The sequence below is a fragment of the Trachurus trachurus genome (assembly GCF_905171665.1).
Source record: "Trachurus trachurus genome assembly, chromosome: 18".
Lineage (NCBI taxonomy): Eukaryota > Metazoa > Chordata > Actinopteri > Carangiformes > Carangidae > Trachurus > Trachurus trachurus.
Window position 1 is genome coordinate 14,405,766 of NC_139909.1, and position 19,726 is coordinate 14,425,491.

The following is a 19,726-nucleotide window of genomic DNA, read 5'->3' on the forward strand; positions in this document are numbered from 1 at the left end:
AAACTGTTCAATGGTCAATCAAGAAAGCGTTTCTTCAGCGCCATCTTAACCTTGGTCAGTATAGTAGTCTGGGAGATACAGTCCATTTTTTAAGTGTGGATTAAATGCATTGCAATGCACTCTGGAATGATGCAGGCTCTGCCCGAGATCTGTTTCTTTCATTTATCAAATAGGAGATCATCTTAAAAATCATCCATCTTGAAGGTAAGCTCTGAAAAAAAAGAAAAGAAAACGTGGCCTACGAAATCCTGAAAAGATGCATCCATGCTCTCTTTAACAGGAAGTTCACTGTATTTTGTGGTGGACCACACTGTCAGAAATGAAGAAGATAAATAATTTCAGAGGGAATATAACAGCTGTGATCTTTCTCACAATTCTTTTCAAACCCCTCTGAAATATCAGTTTTCCAGACTCCTCACATCTCCAAGAAATTAAAGTATAATTCTTCATTTACCCATTAAACCCTTTTCTTTCTGCAAAGCTTCCCACCCCCATTCTTCTTCTTTTGTGGCGAATGTAGTTGAAAACATGGTACCCAACTCTCCAATTTAAATGGTGTCATCCAAAATAGCTTTAATCTGCTAAGACTCTATCCTCTTCTCCTACCATGTAGTTGGAGCTTGGGGTTGGTGAGAGCACAAGGGACATCCTCAGATCTTGGTCCTGTGAATCCTCCAGACTGCTGTTTTCCAAATTTTCCTCCAATTCGTCTTCTTGCTCTTCTTCCTCCATCTCCAACTTCTCCTTAAATCCCAGACCGTCTCTTACATTCTTGGACACTGAGGCCATGTTGGAGTCTGGGTGGTCCAGACCATCATCCAGATGTTCTGTTTTATCCTCAGAGAGCCCATTGAGGGTATGGGCTTGGGTGGAGGACCATTCCAACATGGGTGCCTGGGACTCAGCCTCACTTACATGCCTCCATATCCCCAAGGAATCCAGTTCGGAGTGATCTGCTCGGGGCTTGGTGGCCTTTGGAGCTCCCTCATCATCTAAGGCTGCCGAAGAGCCCCTTTTGCGCCTGGACTTACTGGTATGATTGACCTGGAGATGCATGGCCATCAGCTCTGCTGAGGACGTACGGAAAGGGCAGAACAAACACTGGCTCAGTTTGACCCCTGAACTATCACCTCCATCGACACCGCCTCCTTCCCCTACGCTCATCACTCCATCTTCTTCCAGTCCTCCAAGGCCGGGTGATGGACGACGGGACAGATCCAGCGGTTCAAACCCACCCTCATGAGTTGAAGAGGCAGGCCCTTCCTTGTCATTTGATGGTTGCACCATTCGGCTCGTAGTAAGGGGCTTACGTCGGGACACTTTAGGGGCCTTCAGTGGAGGAGACTCTCTAATCCATCCTCCTTCCATTCCTCCTTGGTAAAGCGCTCCCATCACTCCAGACAGATACCTGTACTGGGTCTCCAAATCAACATCCCTAAGTGCCGCCAAGGCCTTTCGATGCTCCCGCTGGTCTGGAAGTCCAAGAAGCCAGGACTGTTGGCTCGGCCGAGGGGAGGGAGTGTCTGTTGGGCCTCGATTGACTGGGCAGTGGTTGGTTTGGGATCGGCGTTGCTTGCCTTGCCCAGAGGTTCCAGAGGTCAGACTGTTGATAGTGGAGGTTAGACCAGCAGAGGAGGAATTGGAGGAGGCTGACAAGGCATTGCGTTGCTCCCTGTGATGCCGCTGGAGGTGGTACTTCAGCGAGCCTGACTGGGTACCCGCATAATCACAGTGGGGACATTTGTAGGGTCTCTCACCTAGAGAAAATAGGATTAAGGAAATGAGACAGGGAAAACCCAGACAAAATGAATGGAAAAGACAGAAAAAAAGAAAAGCAGGCTGCTTAAAAAAACATGCAATGTCACGTGAAAAAAATGTCCACCACCATCTCCCAGGTAAAGTTGATTTGCCATTGAATTAGGCTGTTTAACTAATTTCCCACAAATCATAGACACTTAAAATTAGAGCTAGCCATTTTGCAAAATTAAATGGAGATCTGAAGTTCACTGTGATGGATTACACAGGGAAATATCAAGAGTCTCCTAATGGTTTTCTTACTATATTCAAATAGAAAAGACAATGGCTGCCTGGGAAAAAGACATTCAATTATATGACAAAATGGCCAGCAGTGTTATTTTAGGGGCTTTGTTTTGCATATTCACACATGCACCGTGGTAAGGCAGTGTCGAGTGGGAGATTGTAGTTTCACATTGTAAAGGGAGATGGCAGTATTCCATCACTGATTAAAAATGACAAAATGAAAACCACAAAGTGGAGGGGGCATCATGCTGGAGGCATATCAACAGCAGGATATGTATTACATTTGAAAAGCGTAAATGATATTATTCACAGGAACAAAAAAACTGATCACACAAGAAAGACACAGTGCCATTGATGAATGGAGAATCACATGCAGAGGTATGAATGATTCGGTTTTATTACTGGAGCAAAATATAATGATGGGATAAAAGTCTTAAGGGGCAATGATGTTCTCAAGAGGACAGTAATATTAAGAGACTATTATAATTTGATGCCTTCATTCAAATTACTGACCATGTGGTAATCACTTGATGGCAAAAGGAAGCAATAGTGCATGAGAAAAAGAGCTGTACACTATCATGAATAAAATAGCTGTGGTGTGATGCGTCCTGTCAGCTGTAGATGAGCACTCATGATGGCAATACTAAATAGATTTCATTTAATGCACTTTGGGGCCCTGTGTTGCTGGAAAGACTTGGATGAGCTCCAGATACCAGTTGCTGGAGATTTGTGGCTTCTCAAAAAATGGTCTTGATTTTGATCAAATACATCCAGCAAAGGCAAATAATAAAACACGACAATGACTCATGCTGATAAAGTCTTATGAATATGGATCATTAATTAGGAGTGTGAGTGAGTGCTGTGAGAGTTCTCAGTTTTCATTAAAGTCCTATTCAATTCTCACCAGAAATTCAGTGTTTTTAAATTTTTGGTTCTATGTCTTCAATCTTAGAAATGCAAGAAAGCGTCTGTCTCAGTCTGTCTCAGTCTGTCTCAGTGCCCCCGTGTCTCTGCTCTGCTGTCAGTATAGATTGGCTTGCTTCAAAGACCAGGTCAGAGAATGTGAATCCCAGGAAGATTAAAGGCAAAAAATTCTGTCGTGGAGAAATCTGTGAACATAACCTTAACGTCATGATCAAATCTAAGAATAACGTTCTCCACAAAACACCAAGCCAAATAATTTCCACTTAACACAATTTGGATTTGGATAAATCAAGTCAGAGACAAAGGGGGAAAAAAGCCTTATCACTTCTACATTTCTTAAGGACAGGGTTAAAGAATTTGAGATTAGAGATTTTGCCAGTTTTACTACCTGGAGTTGCTTGATTTCTTTCCCCCCCCCCCCCCCTCCCTCAGAAACCATTGTTAAAATACCCTCGAGCAAGGCACTTTATGCAAGAGTTGCTCCACTGGAGCTGCTCAGTTGCCTGCAGTAGAGGGCTATGATTAGCACTGGCCAGCTCTCTGAGGTGATGTGTAAAAAAGAAGAAAGGTAGCGCTGCTCACTGAACCCTTTCCAGGGATTTATAAAGGTTAAAAAAAGTAAATGTGGTTTGTTAAACTCTCAGCAGTTTCTCACCTGTGTGAACTCTCAGGTGCACTTTGAGATGGTGTGAAGAGCGGAAGGCTTTACCGCAGTAGGGGCAGTCTTTTATCCCTCTACCGCGCACACGCTCCCTGATGGGGACTGAAGGTATGGAGGAGACTCCTGTCAAGCCGTTTTCTCCTGCAAGTGGAGGAAAAGGTGGGGAAAAAATGTAAAGATAATAGGTGGTGTGAAGGGCCCCATGAGAGCTTATATTTAAGTAGAAAGCAGTGTGAAAATAATGTACTCTTGTGATAATAAAACCATTACCTGTGAGCAAACAAACACAACCCGAAAGACTAAATAGATAAAAGCGGATGTGATGGTACCTTTGAAACTTGAGATGACTGAGTGAAACCCCGTAGCTGCTCCTGCTTGTTGTGATCCACCACTGTGCAGTTTTGATTCCTGTCTCACTTCTCCCGTTTGTTGGGATCCACTGCTGTGTAGCTGAGATTCCTGTCTCACTTCACCGCTGCCTCCTCTTCCTAGCCCCACTCCTCTACGACTACCACTTCCCTCCTCCTCGCCGCCACCACCTCCTTTCTGGGGCCTCTGAGTGTGAACGCGAGCATGAACCACCACCTGCTGCAAACTGCGGAAGAGCTTTCCACAGTCTGGGCATTCCCATGGCCCTCCTGCTCCTCCAGACTCCTCTCTCGGATCCAGGCCTCCTAGGTAGGCTCTGACTTGGTCAGCCTCGGTGATCACAGAGCTCCGATTTGGGCCTCGCTGACCTTGTTGCTGGCCTCGCTGGTGGGATCTCTGTTGCTGCTGCTGCTGCTGCTGTTGCTGCTGCTGCTGCTGCTGAGCAACTGCCAGGCTGCGGGCCACCAGTTGCCACCAAGTTGCCTGTTCCCCTCCTTCAGATACTGATGCAGCAGCGTCACCTCTTGCTGCTCCTCTTCCTTGGTCCCCTGCTCCAGAACCACCAATCCCACCGTTTCCCATCTCTGCCACCTGAGCCACAGCTTGAAGTCTCTCCATGCAGCTCGCCCCGCTGCCATCACTGGGCAGCCCGAGGTAGCCCAGGATGGCTGATTTGCTCGAGCCCATTCCCATTCGGCCTCCACTGTCTCTGTCTGCTCGGCCTGGTCCACCTCTGCCTCCTCCTCGCTGGGCCAAAAGGAGGCTGGAGTAGAGGGCATTCAGAGACTGATTAGTTGCAGAGCCTTTGGCCTGTTCGGCACCTCCTGGTCCCCCAAGAGTTCCCAGTCCAGCTTTCAGCCCAAGCTTGTTGAGATGAACTTTCATGTGGTTTTTGAGGAACCAAGGCTCCTTGAAGCCACGGCCGCAGACCTGGCACTTATGGTCCAAGGAGTCCTTGTGCTTTCGCATGTGTCCTTTGAGGAACCAAGACTGGGTAAACCGTTGTCCACAAGTTTCACAGCGAAATGCTGGCAGTGCGGGGGACGCAGTCCCTGTGGCAGCTGCTGTCACCTGTGGGGTACTTGGGGTTGGGGCTGGGGTGTGGGTTGGTGTGGGCACAGGAGTGTCAGGGGTTGCAATAATTGGCCTGGAATTGAAGGTCGGTGGCAGAGCAGGTACCTCGGGGGAAGGGTGGCACTCCTGCAAGTGAGATGCGAGACTCTCCTCTTGACTGGCAGAGAAAGGACAAAGAGTGCATTTATACGGGTTGTGGAGAATGCGGACATGTCGCGCCAACTCAGAAGCTGTGCGGAATTTTCCTTTGCAAGCATGGCAGCGAAATGTGGGCGCCGTGGGAGTAGATGCGCCCTCTCCAGTGGTAGAAGAATAGGGAGAGGTCACAGAAACTGGGTCCTCTGTAAGTGGAGGGGTCAAAGGTGTGCTGTCATCCAGTAAAAAGTTTGGATTGTGGTCAGTCTGTAGGCCTTCGTCTAGACCTTTGACCTCACCATCAACATCCTCTTCCTCTGTGAGATGCTGGATAAGAGTCCCTGGCAGTAAACGCTGGTTTGTGTGACTTCTGTGATTCTGGATTATGTCTTTGTGGTTCTGTTGGACCTTGAGGTGCTGCTTTAGAGGTGCTGACGGGAGTCCGGTCCGGTAGAGGGCTGAAGCCCGGCGGTCACGGTCCAGACTGTGAGCTCGGGCGTGAAGAGACAAAATACTTTGGAATCTGAATCTCTTCCCACATACATGGCAGGGAAACCTGAGCGCAGGTCCTGATGAGGCTCCTCCCACTCCAGGTATCGCCCTGGTAACGGTATCCTTCTGGAACAGCTGGAGGTCTAGCTCGTCGTTGCAGTTTCCACTCTGTCCCGAAGAGAGAGCCAGCTCGAGGGCCCCAAACCCAAGGACTGGTGCTGATGGTGTAGCAGGGGGAGACGTGTCCAAACAAGGGCTGCATTCAGCCTCCTGTCCCCCTCCTCCTGGGAACAGGGCCACTGCTGGGGTCGGGGATGGAGGAACTCCATCCAGCCCTTCCTCCTCATCTTCTTCGTCATCAACATCGTCGTGATTGTTGTTATTGTCCTCGTGGAGGGGGAAAGGAGAGAGGGGGAAATAAGGCGTGGTGTCCGGGCTCTGAGGAGAAGATTCGGGGCTGTTAATGGGCAGGACAACGGGGCTGTCAGGTAGAGAGACCTGGGTGTGAGGCGATGACGCCTGGGGGCTGTGGTCCAGTGACGGCAATGTTGGGGGAGACTGGGGCTGCTCACAAGAAAGAGACAACACACATTCTGGCGGAGAATCCATCCTCTATCAGTACAAAACAGAGAGAAAGTAGACAGACAGATAGTGAGTGGGACTGGAGACTTAAGAGGAGTTACAATTTAAAAACCTAGAGGAAAGGTTAAATTTGCATGTTTTGCATAATTATCTTTAACTGCAATTTGACCTTGACCAGTTATGGAAAACAGCCAAAAAAATAGAGCATTTATTGTTTACCATTAGCCTGGCAGGTTCTTATGCCTGCACATGATTGTATTTGTGAGTGTCTATGCAAAGAGTATTTACCAGCAGTGTGTGTGATATTATGCCATTCTTTAGTGTCTCTGCTGATGGGGGACACACTTCTGTGGCAGCCTCCTCCTTTGATTTTCTGTGGGACGAAAAACAAACCAAGGGCACCATGAAGATAGATGATTAACTGCAATTTTGTTTTAAAAACACACATTTTATCACATTATTGCAGTTCTTATCTAACGAAAGACTTGAGTAAATTAACAGTATCGGTGTCAATGTAGGCGTAAATGCTTGTGAGATATTGAGCGGTGAACTGCAGGTAGCAGATTTTTGTCAAACAGAATTAACAGCAAATTGTACTGAAACTCTTTGAATGTACTGCCTACTGTCGTAAATGCTAAGAGCACAGAATCAAATACAAACTAATTATAGCACTGATTGTGTTTTAATGCATGTAAATGTTAACTACAAAGCAAATTTGATTTTTGATCTTCATTTATTCTTTATAGTCTGCAAAGGTGTATGCACGCGCTGTTGGACGTGTAACAGGTGTACACCTGTTCTGCGTCCTGCGTGTGCTCGTGGTGCTCTCAGGCATACTGTTAGCACATATGGGATGATTAGTCAGAGTGTGAATGTGCATCAGCATGTATCTGCGTGGGTGTCCATGTGTGTGTTTAGGAGTTAAGGGCACCAGCACAGGACATGGACTGTCCCAAACAGGATGGGCGCGCGATGTTTTGACTTCCCCACACGCCCTTCCTGTACACTCATACAGTAGCAGCTTTTTTGCTTAAATCAGAACTACACACATGCACGCACACGCTCACATACAGTATGCACACACATCAGTATTCCTTAATCTACTGTCTGGGTGTGGTGCTTTGACCCATACATTGCTTAGTCATTACTTGTTTAAGTAATATACAAATGTAAGCTTATTCCAGTGTTGTGTTTACTGCACTGCAACCGTCACCCTAGATAACAGAGTCAGCTAAAATGTAAGGCGTTGATATACAGCATATTCAACACACAAGCATTTTGGCAAGCACGCTCGCACATCCAAATATTTTGAGTGCACAGCAGTTTGCATCTGTTCCGACTGGATTTATGCACATAGGCTGTTTTTGTCCATCATTTGGTGGAGTTGAGAAGCAGCAGAGGCGTCCACAACAAAACAAAAGGTCATCAATCATTGTGGCAAAACAATGGAACATCTGTGTTCGCAGGTGTGTCGCCCATATTTGTGTTCAAGCGGCGGTATGGTCACATATGTGTTTATATGATCTGTTGGATTTGTGTATCCATGTGTGTGCATGTCTATGTGTGTATGTGTGTGTGTGTGTGCGTGTCACTGAGCCTGGATGACAAAGAGATTCTCATGTAGCCAGTTGACATTTTAGCTCAGCTATGACTCACAGGGATATCACACCATATCAATCACATAAACACACACTCACACACAACCACAGACACACACACGCTCACACACACACACACACACACACACACACACACACACACACACACTGAGTCCTTTCTTAATCCACCATTATTGTTCTTTCTCTCCCTGTCTTCCTTTCCCTTCTGTCTTTCTCTCCTTGATTCATACTCCTCCCATCCCCCTCTCATTCTCTCGCTCCCTCCCTCCGTCTATTATTCACTAATTTTCTTTCATTCTCTCCCTCTCTCTTTCTTTCTCTCCTGCAGTGTTGCCAGTTGGCAGAGTGCCAGGGAATGCTGATATCAGCTGGTAGATTGGGCCCTGCCAACATGGCGAAGAGCAAAAATGAGAAAGGCGGCAGACAGAGAGAAAGAAAGAGAGAGACAGAGAGAAACATACAGTGCAGTTACAAACTGGGCAGCATTAAAAAAAAAAAAAAAAAAAAAAACATTGTCAGAAGCCATGTGAATGAAAATGATTTAATGTGATTGCCAACATGGTGTTGAAGGGGGGAGAACGGAGGGGAGAAAAATAGAGAGGGTAAAGAGACAGACATGCTGGAACAGAGAATAGGAGAGGAATCAGAGTGGTGGAGTGGCAGGCTGGGGCTTAACATGAACAGAGAACAACAGATTTAAAAACCATTTGAAAAGTCAACACACAGAAATATACAACCAAACAGACCGAGAGGAGAGAGACAGAGAGAGAGAGAGAGAGAGAGAGAGAGAGAGAGAGAGAGAAGGGGGAAAAAAGGAGACTGGCTATCTAAATGTATCTGCAGCCGTGTTAAGTCTGATGGCATTATCATATGAATATCACCATCACAATGCATTGTTCCACCGTGACGATGGCTGTCGCCAACCACCAGCCCTGTCATGCCAATAAAGAAAATTTGGATAGATGGAAAGAGGGAGATAAGGTGCAGCAAAGGATGCAGGGAAAAAATAAAAGGGGGTTGGGGGGTTGTGGGGTTGTGGGGTTGGCGGGGAGGGGGGTGATTGAGGGACAGACAACAGATTGGAATCAGGTGGAGCAGAAGCACATAAAACCCAGGTGTAAATGAACATGAAGAAAGGTAGAAGAAGGAGAAGAACCAGACAGATAAAGCCACACACACACACACAAACACACACCACCTCAGGATGTGGTTGGAGACACTTTTGTCCACAAAACAACCACCAACAAACGCAATTCATCTGCAAATTGCGCTCTCGCAAATTGCACACAGATTGATGGCGCAGGTACTCAACCAGGTGTTAACTATCACATTTTAAAAGGAGGTTGAATGGCGGCGGCTCACCGAGAGAGAGACGGAGGAGAAATCTGATTTTTGAAAAGTGCATCATGGAAATGCATTTTTAATGTGATCCACTTAAATCACACTGTCAGTCTTGACGTGAAATGCATGTTGATACCGGACACGTGGAACGTGACGAGAGCCGTGTGTGTTTCTGCACTTTCGTTTCTATTTCCTGGTTTTTCCCTCCTCTTCACCCTGAAATTTGCAGTCTACGTGCAGCGGTGTAACAACATAGCAATTCGCACAGTAATGACAGCTTAAAAGCATATTGTTGTTGTGTTAAGCATTGCCATGATGTTGTCATTACAGTAATTGCAGTGTAACTTTGTGGGCACAGAGATACCTGATTTTCAAGCACTGAATTATCTCAACTGGAAATTAGTTTTCATGACAGAGGTCAGTGTGCTAGCTGCTTTCTTTTTTTGGGGGGGCTCTAGAAAGAGAAAAATAATATTTAAGCTCTGATAACCTCCTGTGTGCTTGTGTCACAAGGTGTGTGAGTAAAGAAAGTTGTCGGGGGGGTGAGGAGGAGGTGGAGGAGGTGGGGGCTGGGCTTGCTTTGCTGAGTCATACATTGCATCCCTGATAAATGGTTGTCAAGGGAGTAGGAGCACAATATGTTCAGACAAGTTTTTTTTTTTGGGGGGGGTTTCGGAATCGTTGTGTAAATATCCACTGAGTGGTACGAGCTTTATTGTGAAGGCGGTCGGCGCAGGTTCGTACATGCCGCCACACTACACATCATAATTGTAAATGTGCGGGGTGTGAGCATCTTCCACACACTTGTGTTTTTTTTTATTATTATAAAAACCAGTGTGGGCAGGAGGAAGCTCTGTATCTGCTCAGCTTTACATTAACAATACGTGTGTTAATGTGTGTTATGGGTCGCATATTACTCTAAGTGGCTTCAGTGTGTATATATCCATTGCCTGTAGTAGTGCAACCTTTCTGCCTTTTTTTTTTTGCCTGCAACTTTTTCTTCCTTTATTTTGTGTCTGTTGCCTTTACGGCCAAGCAAAGTCTACTCGCAACCCATCATTACAGTTTGCATAATGAGCTCTTAGCAGTGTGATATCTTTAGATTGTTTCATTTTAATGATGATTATAGACCCGAGGAAATAAAAGTCTGCTGTATTTCTGCCAAACTATGAAGAAAATATAGGAGATAAATAGTGCATTGTGTGTGTGTTTTTTTTTCTCTTTGTCTCTTTCGTAATCGCACTGTGACTCCTCTAAACTTATCTCGTGACCCTTTAGTGCGGTGGAGGTGGAGGTGGAGGGGGGCTCTGAACTCAAGGTCATGACTACTTTTGTTGTTCCCGTCTGTATCTGTATTTGTGTGCGTTTGCGGTGCGCATCCTCTTCCACGCGCCTAAAAATAGTCGTCTCCAAGGTCTCAGGCCCGAGCCATAGGCTAAAGTGTGTGTGTCTGGAGGTTGTGTGTGTATGTGTGAGTGTGTGTGTGTATCTTCCTTCCTGCTGTATTACTTGAACTCTCATGTGATGGAGTGTGCGAGGTGAGGTGTCCTTTGGGGATAAGTGGGTGTAAGAGAGAGACTGACCACAAAAAAAAAAGAAAAGAAAAAAAAATGTGAGTGAAAGAGAGGATGAGCAGGAGAGGAAGGGGAGGTGAGCCAAGGGGAAGGGTAGGGGAGGTGAGGTGGGGGGTCCGCTCTCTGTGCGGTACAGTATAATTTGGGCCTGTGGTTTTTTTTATCGCGTGGTCACGTGGCAACTTCCCCACAGACGGTATTCATTTCCTTTACTTCACCTTTCCCTGAACCCCCCTGCTTCACTTCAACTTTGTCTGGCTCGCGCTCTCTCTCCCACCACCACACCTCCTCCTCCTCCTCCTCCTCCTCTCCTTCATCTCCAGCTAAGGCAGTGATAAGGGGGAAAAGCCCTCCCACTGTGTGTGCCCAACACTTACTGTAAAGATGTGACTGGTGAATTCCTTGTACAGGAAATGCTAAGTTTCTATGTGTCATTGTGGTTCGAAGGTAACGCACGCTCTGATAAGACTCAAGGCCGGACTTGTTCATGGCGCTGCTGCTGCCGCTGCTGGCAAAAATATGTCACTCCAGTGGTGGAGGATTGATATGTTGTTGACCTTTTTGACAGTTGTGCGACTCAAAATCTGTCCTCAGCTCTTCATCTTTTCTTTTTTTTTTTTTTTTTTTTACAAGATCCGGGACGGCCACCAGGCAGAATTTAGTAAAAGTTAAAAAAAAAAAGCACAACATTTCCAGCTGCAGTCATGTTCTTTATCTGACACTTTCTGCCTTTTTTTCCTTTTTTCTCACCACTTCATTTCTCCCTCTCTCTCTCTCTGTGTACTCTCTCTATCTCCTCTCAAGCTGTTGCTCCTGCTCTTTCTGAATGAATCCCTCCTCCTCCTCCTCTTCCTCCAGCGGGGGGAGAACATGAGCCGGCACTTTTCCCCCACGGTTTGCGGAAGCGCAGAACCGGGAGCGACGATGATGATGATGATGATGGTGGCGGCGACGACGGCTGCTGACGGTGGTGCCAGATCTGAGCGAAGTGAATCTTGAAACATCACAGCATCAAAAAAAGGAAGACGATGCTCACGCTCCAAGTCGTACAGGCCGCGCCGCATCTAAACCAATGAGAGGAGGAGGAGGAGGAGGAGGAGGAGGAGGAGGCGCCGGCTGACTCGTCTGATTCAGGATTACAAGACTGAAGCCTCAAAAGGAGAATGGCGTTAGGGAGCATGCAAATGATGGCGGCAAATCGCTGGATGTGTTCTTCCTAAAAAGGCTTATCTGTGCAGAGTGGAGAGGAGATCACCTGCAGGGGCTGAGAGGGGAGGGGAGGGGGAGGAGGGCAGCCATCATCACGCAGCCCACAGGTGACGCACACAAACACCCACGACCTTTCCTCATCACAAATCGACGCTTGTGATAAAAACTGTCGATCAAAAGATGAGTATCATGATCCGAAGTCCTCTCCTCTGACGCGTCCTTGGGCAAGGCAGCCCCGCTACTACACTACACTACCCACAAGCCCCCAGGGGACTCTGACCTTACACCGTGACCTCCTTGTGGAATATGCGCATCAGTTATATCAGCACCTACCTGAGCCTCACTACAGAGAAAAATAGTAACTGTTCACACAGGTTGAGTCTTTATCCCCCCCCGGGGGAAATATGCAGAGCATGTGCTCTTCTTTCTTTCTTAGTAACACGCCGCTCCGCAGTTATAAATATAACTAACTAATAACTGATACATATGGAGCGTTGATACGTAAACCGACAGCTCCTGGTGTAATTCGGGGTAATGCAGCCGGCAGCAGCGGCATCTTTGCAGTTTGTCTACGCGTTAACTTTGTTTTCTCACACTCTCAGCCTAAAGGTGAGTTTGTGCTCGGGAAAAAAAAAGGAACAAGTTTGTACCGTTGTGTTGTCGGCGGACGGTGATGCGCTGCAGGGCACAAGAGTGTTTATAGCTGGGTCATAAAGACGAGAGAGGTGTGTGTTTGTTATAATATATTAAATATGAGCAGATTGGTGCAGAATGGAGCACAGGTTCAGGGTTTAGTTGAGCCAGAGCAGCTCCAGATCAGTTTGAAAGTGTCTTTTCACATGGTGAACGTTTTGGACCGAAGTTGTAGAAATGATTGGATGCAGATCTGATGTGGCAGGTGTGAGGACGGCCACCTGACTGATACTTCCTTCCCCTGACGTCTTCATATGTTCGGCCTCTCTCTCTCTCTAACCTTTAGGGGCTTCCTCTGCTCACCTCTTCCTCCTGCTGCTGCTACTCTTGTTTCCTAAAAAATGAAGCCTTGATACACCTAAACAGAGAGAGAAGGGAGAAAGCGGAGCCTCTACCTGTTCGTCTCTACTGTACAAAAACTGCTCTAAAACCCAGTCTGAAAAGCCGAATGCGAGCGGCACAAGTGGCGTACTATTTAAGTAAGACCCTAATGCTCTAAATACACACTAATCCCGAGCAGCCAGCAGAAACTCTCAACAGTCTCAAAATGTCACAATGCAGTAGATTCTCCCTAACTGAGGGCAAGCAGGTGCCTCTCCCACAGCGCACTAATGACCCAATTATATCAATCAGAAGCCTTGATTGGTGCTACACTCCTCTCCTTTTTACTCTCTCTTTCTCTCTCTCCCTCCGTCTCTCTGTCTCTTTCTCCCTCATATACAATCTCTCTCCTCCCCTCACCCCCCCCCACCCCCACCCCAAGAGCCACCTGGATGGGGTATGTGTGCCCCCTCAAGTACAGTACAGTATGTACAAAGATGGGGAGGAGAAGGAGGAGGTGGTGGTGTTGATGGTGGTGGATGGAGGAGGAGGAGGAGGAGGAGGAGGAGGATACTACTTGAACACAACAAGCAGAGAAAAGGTCTGAATGAAGCAAAACGATTAGACACTTTTTTTAAAACGTGGGGCCAGTGTTTTATATTCATTAGTGCAGCCGTTTTACTGTGAAATCAACTTGTATCAACCTGTAGGGGTTTACTTTTCTAACAGAGCGCTGTAGTTTCTTTTTTTTCCTTCTTCTTTTTTCAAGTGTAATATGAAAAAAAGAAGATGTAGCCGGCTTGTTTCATTAAGATGTGTAGTAACTGATCAGAAAAAGGCCCTGTGGTGGGTAATAATCGAAAGAAAAACATACATTTCAACAAAACTGTGCACGGTTTTCACGAGCTCACATCTGCTTTTAACTTACACAGCCGTCGTTTTAAAAGATAATATACGGGGTTATGTGCTCAAAAATCCAGACGTCAAAGATTGTAAATAAAAACTAAAAACCAAAAAAGAAAAAAGAAAGAAAGAAAGAAGAAGTAAAGTGACTTTAAGGACCCTAAGAAGACAGCCCCCCTGATTATAGGACAAGCCAGCAATGTCAACCTACTTCCACTGTGCACACTGTGCTCTGAAAAAAAAAAAGTGTGACATTTTGGGTGGATATGAAAAAAAAAAAAAAAAAAATAGGGCATTTCAGGATCCCTAAACATCTTCCACTGGATATAGAAAAGGCGACGGGAGTGTCTTTGGTCAACCCAGATGACACGTCTGCGCCTTATCTCAAGAGGAATTTCCTCCTCGCCCCTGTGATGTGCGTCAATAACGTGCAACCATTTTCAGTCGCTCTTTTCCCCTCTTCTCTCTCGCGGCCATCTCAATTAGAGGCACATTAATGAAATAAATAACCATCAACAAACAATGCACTAATAAACACCCACCCCAACCCCCACCTCCTCTACGTTAAAATGAGATTAACCCTGCCCGGTGTCCGCACGCACGCCTCCTCCTCCCCCCCTTTCTCTCTCTCTCTCTCTCTCTGTTCCCCAAAAAAGAAACGCGATTAAAAATGATAAACAGTGGGGATATAGTTTGGAGAAGTCGGGGGGTGGCGTTTTTTGTGTGTGAGTGTCATGTCAGCCTATCTATCGCTCTGCCTCTCTCCCCTGCTCCATTTTGTTCCTAAATTTTCTATACAAAAGATTAAGGGAGGGGAAAAGACGAGTGAGTGAGCGAGCGAGAGGACGGGAGGAGAAAAAGTGCCATCATGGATTTCATCTTGAATCCTCTGCCAATCTCCCAAACCGACATCAGTCGTCCTCTCCCCCCCCCCTCCTCCTCCTCCTCCTCACCCCTCACCCATCCACCACCAGCTCACCTCCTCTCCTCTCCGACGTCGTATCTCCCCCCTTCTTCAAAAACGCACATTTTTAAAAACCATGGGCTGCAAAACCGGTAACTTATCATAACGGAACACAATTTGGCAACACACGTTTTGCACTCACACATGCAGAGAGAGATAGAGATAGAGAGAGCTACAGCAGCGTTGCATGCCAGACTTGCTATGCTACTTTCTGAGCTTGTAGACACTGGAGGTGATGTTAGGACAAGTAAACGGGGCTGTAGTAAACACAGTAGTAAAAGGTGGGGGAAAGTAGAGGCTTTAAAAACACACACACACACACACACACACAAAAAAAAACCTCGAGCATTATTTACAGCCCTGTGGGTGCGTTTTTGCGCACATCATCCCGCACAAACACGAAAGTGACGGTGCTTATCTGGAAAACAATGCACTAGCTACACACACACACACACACACACACAACACAATGCCCCTAATGTGCGTCCAACAAAAGAATTAGTCAAGCTAATCGCATCTACCTACAAATTTACGCTTTGTAAATCAACTTGCTAACACGCAACAATCCACTTTTACGCCTGGACAATATGTCGACGGCTTATCGAAATGCTCCCGTTACGCACCACGAACTTGTGCCTCCGTTTCTTCTTTTTTTTTTTTTTAGAGAGAGGGGGCTGAAAGCTACTTTTTTTTGTTTTTTTGTTAATGGCCAAACGTCGTCTTTCCAGAGAGGTTAAACGGGGGGATAAAGGAGGAAGAAGAAGAGGAGGAGGAGGAGGAGGTCATAACTGCTGCCTCGTGTTATTTATATATATTTTTTTTATATAAAACTGCTTCGCTCGCGTGTGTGGGCGCGAGCGAAACACAACTTGGTTAAAGTTACGAGCGATTTAAAAAAAGACAAATACATCTTTAACCTCCTCCGAGTGACTTTTCGTGCACTTGCAACCATTTTAAAGTCGCATTTGGTTTCGAGTTGACTTACCCCGTCGACTTATTGTAAACGTTACACCGAGTATTATGGGATTTATTAGGCAGGGAAACGGCATTTCTCTGTTCTCTCTCTTCTTTCTTTTTTTTTTGTCATGTCACGGCGATACGACGGCTACATGCATGTCGGCCACGCGCGCACATAACACCGGCTTTACATACATGACACACTCTCTCTCACTCACACACACACACACACATACACACACACACACAGTAAAGTGGTCCGGAGCGCGCGGTTACTTCCACACACACACACACACACACACACACATACACATGCATGCATACATAACATACTAGCTACATACGAACATACATGCCTCATGCCAGTCTTACACACACACTCACGCATACATAGGCTACACATATACACACTCGCACGAATCCAAACTGTGGAAATAAAAACACTACAACAACTACATTTGACCGACATCCCGTGTGTTGCCCGTGGGTTAAAATGATTCAAAAATCCTAAAAAATAAAAGAAGCAACAACAGTCGCAATAAATTCAAAAAAAAAAAAAAAAAAATCCTAAAAAATGTTTCATCAGCGGTGTTTTCGCAGCACCACGCATAAAAGTGTCGCCTCCATGTAAACATAGTGGTGGGTAAAAATTAAACTAGATAAATGAAGATATAGGATATATGTTGAAAGTAAAGACTCAGTGTACTTACGGGAGAGGCGGCGAGGAGATTAATGACACGACACGTCATGATTACGTTTCACTTGAATTAAATACATTACGAGTTGGGAAAAAAATGGAAATCAGGGTTGTATACAAGCATACGCCGTTTCCCCCTCCCTCCTCCCTCACTCCGTTTGGTCACCCTCTTCTCTCTCTCTCTCTCTCTCTCTCTCCCTCTCTCTCTCCTCCTCCTTCTCCTCCTCCATCTCCCTTTCTTTCCCTTCTCCCTTTCTCTCCTTTCTTCTTGCATTTTTTTTTCTCCTCTTCTCCCATTTATTGTACAGGAGTGAGTGAATAGAGGAGAAGCAGAGGAGAAGTGGGAGGGAGAGTGATGTAGGTTGGAAATGTTAATTATAATCTCAGCACGGGCACCATTTTACAACGCTGTCATCTCTTCACATTTGTATCCTAAATATGGCATCTGGGGTGGCGGGTAGCTGACACTTTAGAGAGACATTTTTTTGGACGGGGGGGGAAAGAAGAAGAGGAAGAAGAAGAGGAAAAAGAAGAAGGAGGAGGAGGAGGAGAGGGAGGAGGGGAATAAAAAAGTTTCACACCAATTGAAGTGTGTTTAAAGTGATGACAGGGGCAGGAGGGAGCTGGAGCTGTAGTGTTGTGGTGAGCCACCCCGGAAGCACATGGCCGCACGAGGACCAGGGATATTACTAAGTGCACATTTTTAGGACGAGCATGGGGTTCCCAACATAAGGTCCAGGGACCAGTGGGGGTCCCTTTATAGGAGGCGGGGCCCCCCGGGCGCTTAAATAAGCCACACAAGGAAGTCTAGAGAGAACCTGTGGAGACAATTAAGACCAAAGGATTTAAAAGTAAATTCATCAATCGAGGGTTTGAATTATTTGTTTTAAATGACGGAACTTGTTGCACGTTGAGTTTATAAAACACACATTGGCTCAAGTTCAGTTGTCATTGGTTTAGTTGAAGCAGGTGCACGTCCTCCTGATGTAAAACCTGTCCCGCCATGAGACGTCCTGTCATAATAAGGTCATTTTTAAGATAATTTAACACATTTTGGCTGAAGAAGCTGCACACACATCTGCTTTGCGATGTCTCATGAATTTAAAACTTTTTTTTATTTATCCACCAACTTCATAGATTTTCTCTCCCAGCTGATCTTCTATGTATCTGTCTGCCAAACTGGACCAAACAGAAGAGAAATCTACAAGAAAGAGCTCCTGTTAAAGATGTTATAAAAAAATAAAAAAATAAAAAAAACTCCTCAGTGAATAATTATCAGCGTCTAAAATGGTTCTTCAACTGGAGAGAGATAGAAAAAAAAAGTGACAAGTTAAACATTTTTACCAAGTCGTCAACTTTTTTTTTTTTTCCCTCCCTGGTTGTAAAAAGTCTATGAATATGCAAACACTCTTCATTTTTAAAGTTCACTGAAACAGTCTGATCCTCGTATGTGTCTGTGTGTGTGTGTTCGCCAGAGAAGTTTCTGTTCAAGTCGTGTTTTTAGCTTCTAAACTTGGATGACGTCGTCTTCGGGGCATTCTTCTCACACCTGAGAGTCTGATCCAGGGTCTAACAATGAAGCACTGTGAGCAAACTACAGCTCTTGGCACGATGCACCTACTGTACTTCCTGTTGTCACCACCTGCTTGTGCTGCGTCCCCCCTCTACTACTATTGTTTAAAACAGGCATGGACCTGATTTCAGTTTGGCAGAATTCAGAGTTTAACTTAATAAGTTTCAACCTTTTTTTCTATTTTTTTCAGTCATTGGATGAATTTACACTTAAATATTTCATCTTTTCTCTCCATTTGCTGCCTTCCACCGCTCAGTTTTACTTCACTTGCTTGTGGTTATTTTTCTTCCTGTATTATTTAATGAGTTGCAAGCTTGCCTCAACTTCCTGTGGTTGGTCCTACCAAAAAAAAAAAAAAAAAAAAAGTTGAACTGAGGTCACCACCTCTTTTGTTCTGACTGAACTTTAACCACTTTGACCAGGCACACCTGCCCTTTCACACCTGCTATTTTGGTCCGGACCGAAGTGAGACAGTGAGTGTGTCGGGTTCAGACGGAGAGATGCGTGTGTGTGTTTGTGTGTGTGTGAAAACATCCATAAACTAAAGGATCTGTGCAGAGATGTGCTCAGCAGATGAATGTCAAACCTGGCATGTACGTCAGCGTTCTGCACGGCGAAGGTCAAACTCCCGAGTGAAGTAACAAGAAGTGAAACATGTCTTTCTACCGTGAAAGCAAAACAATGAGAGAAAAGTGGGTGAAAGATGAACGACTGATGCTGCAGCCCATCTGCTGTGTGTGTGTGTGTGCATGTTGGACTTTATTCTTCCCTCTGCCATGATGTTTAAATTCGACACGGGGACAGGAAGTTGCTGCTGCACACTGACCGACCAATCAGAGCGGGCCGTTTCATTTGTCCCTATCAGGATCCTGTTGCTGACAGATGACTCTAATCTTTTACCTATCTGATTCGATGGCGATCTGGTTGACAGCGTGTATCCACCTCGTTGATTGATTCTTGATCCGGGACAAAACATCGCCACAGTATAACACACTTGTGTTTACAGCTTTTTACCGTCGGTCCGGAAAACAAGTTATTTCAACAAGTTGGCTCCCGATCAGACCTTTTGCCACCGGCCTTATCAGCTCCACCACAAGCATTTTTTTTTTTAAAAACACGCAGGCTTTGTTTTTGTTTTGTGTTTTTTTTCTCCCTGTGAATCGTTCCTGCATTTCATTTTGCTATGTGAGAGGTTCGCATGAGCGAGAGCGAGAGCACAACAGCACAAGGGCAAAAAAAAGACAACAGCGGAAAAAAGCAAGAGAGTCAAATCTACAATACGTGGGCCAGGATGCAGAGTGGAGTGGAGGAGCCCAACCCACGCTCCTCTTCCACCACCACCACCACCACCACCTCCTCCTCTCAGCCTTGATCAAAGAGAGTTATAGAGAGTCATATACAAAAAACGAATCACAACAACAAAAATCCAGTCTGATAGTTTTATGCAAAAAACGCTCTCCTTTGTGTTGTGTTTACCTCACACTCTCACTTTTTAGATGCTTTGATTTCACTCAGTTCAGCTCCAAACCTCCAGGCTTGTTTTGTGCATACATGTGCATTTGGTCCCGACGTATAGGGAAAGATGTGTAAGTGTGAAC

The 19,726-nt window shown here is 45.7% G+C and overlaps 1 protein-coding gene across 1 annotated transcript; it reads right to left on the reverse strand.

The window, feature by feature from the left end:
* Positions 1-515: 515 nt before the first annotated feature.
* Positions 516-16,696, reverse strand: znf219 (zinc finger protein 219). Its single transcript, XM_083993493.1, has 5 exons — positions 16,569-16,696; positions 6,566-6,650; positions 3,955-6,307; positions 3,620-3,766; positions 516-1,757 (listed from the first exon to the last, which is right to left on the reverse strand). Exons 3-5 carry the CDS (start codon positions 6,302-6,304, stop codon positions 574-576), a joined length of 3,681 nt encoding a protein of 1,226 aa, XP_083849619.1. The 5' UTR covers positions 6,305-6,307; positions 6,566-6,650; positions 16,569-16,696; the 3' UTR covers positions 516-573.
* Positions 16,697-19,726: the final 3,030 nt, after the last annotated feature.

Bases quoted from the DNA above. Each gene is read 5' to 3' on its own strand.
- znf219 (XM_083993493.1), bottom strand. From the start codon at position 6,304: ATGGATTCTCCGCCAGAATGTGTGTTGTCTCTTTCTTGTGAGCAGCCC. The intron at 3,767-3,954 runs GTACCATCACAT...CTCCACTTGCAG, and splicing joins AGTCATCTCAAGTTTCAAAG to GAGAAAACGGCTTGACAGGA. The intron at 1,758-3,619 runs GTGAGAAACTGC...TATTTTCTCTAG, and splicing joins GCACCTGAGAGTTCACACAG to GTGAGAGACCCTACAAATGT.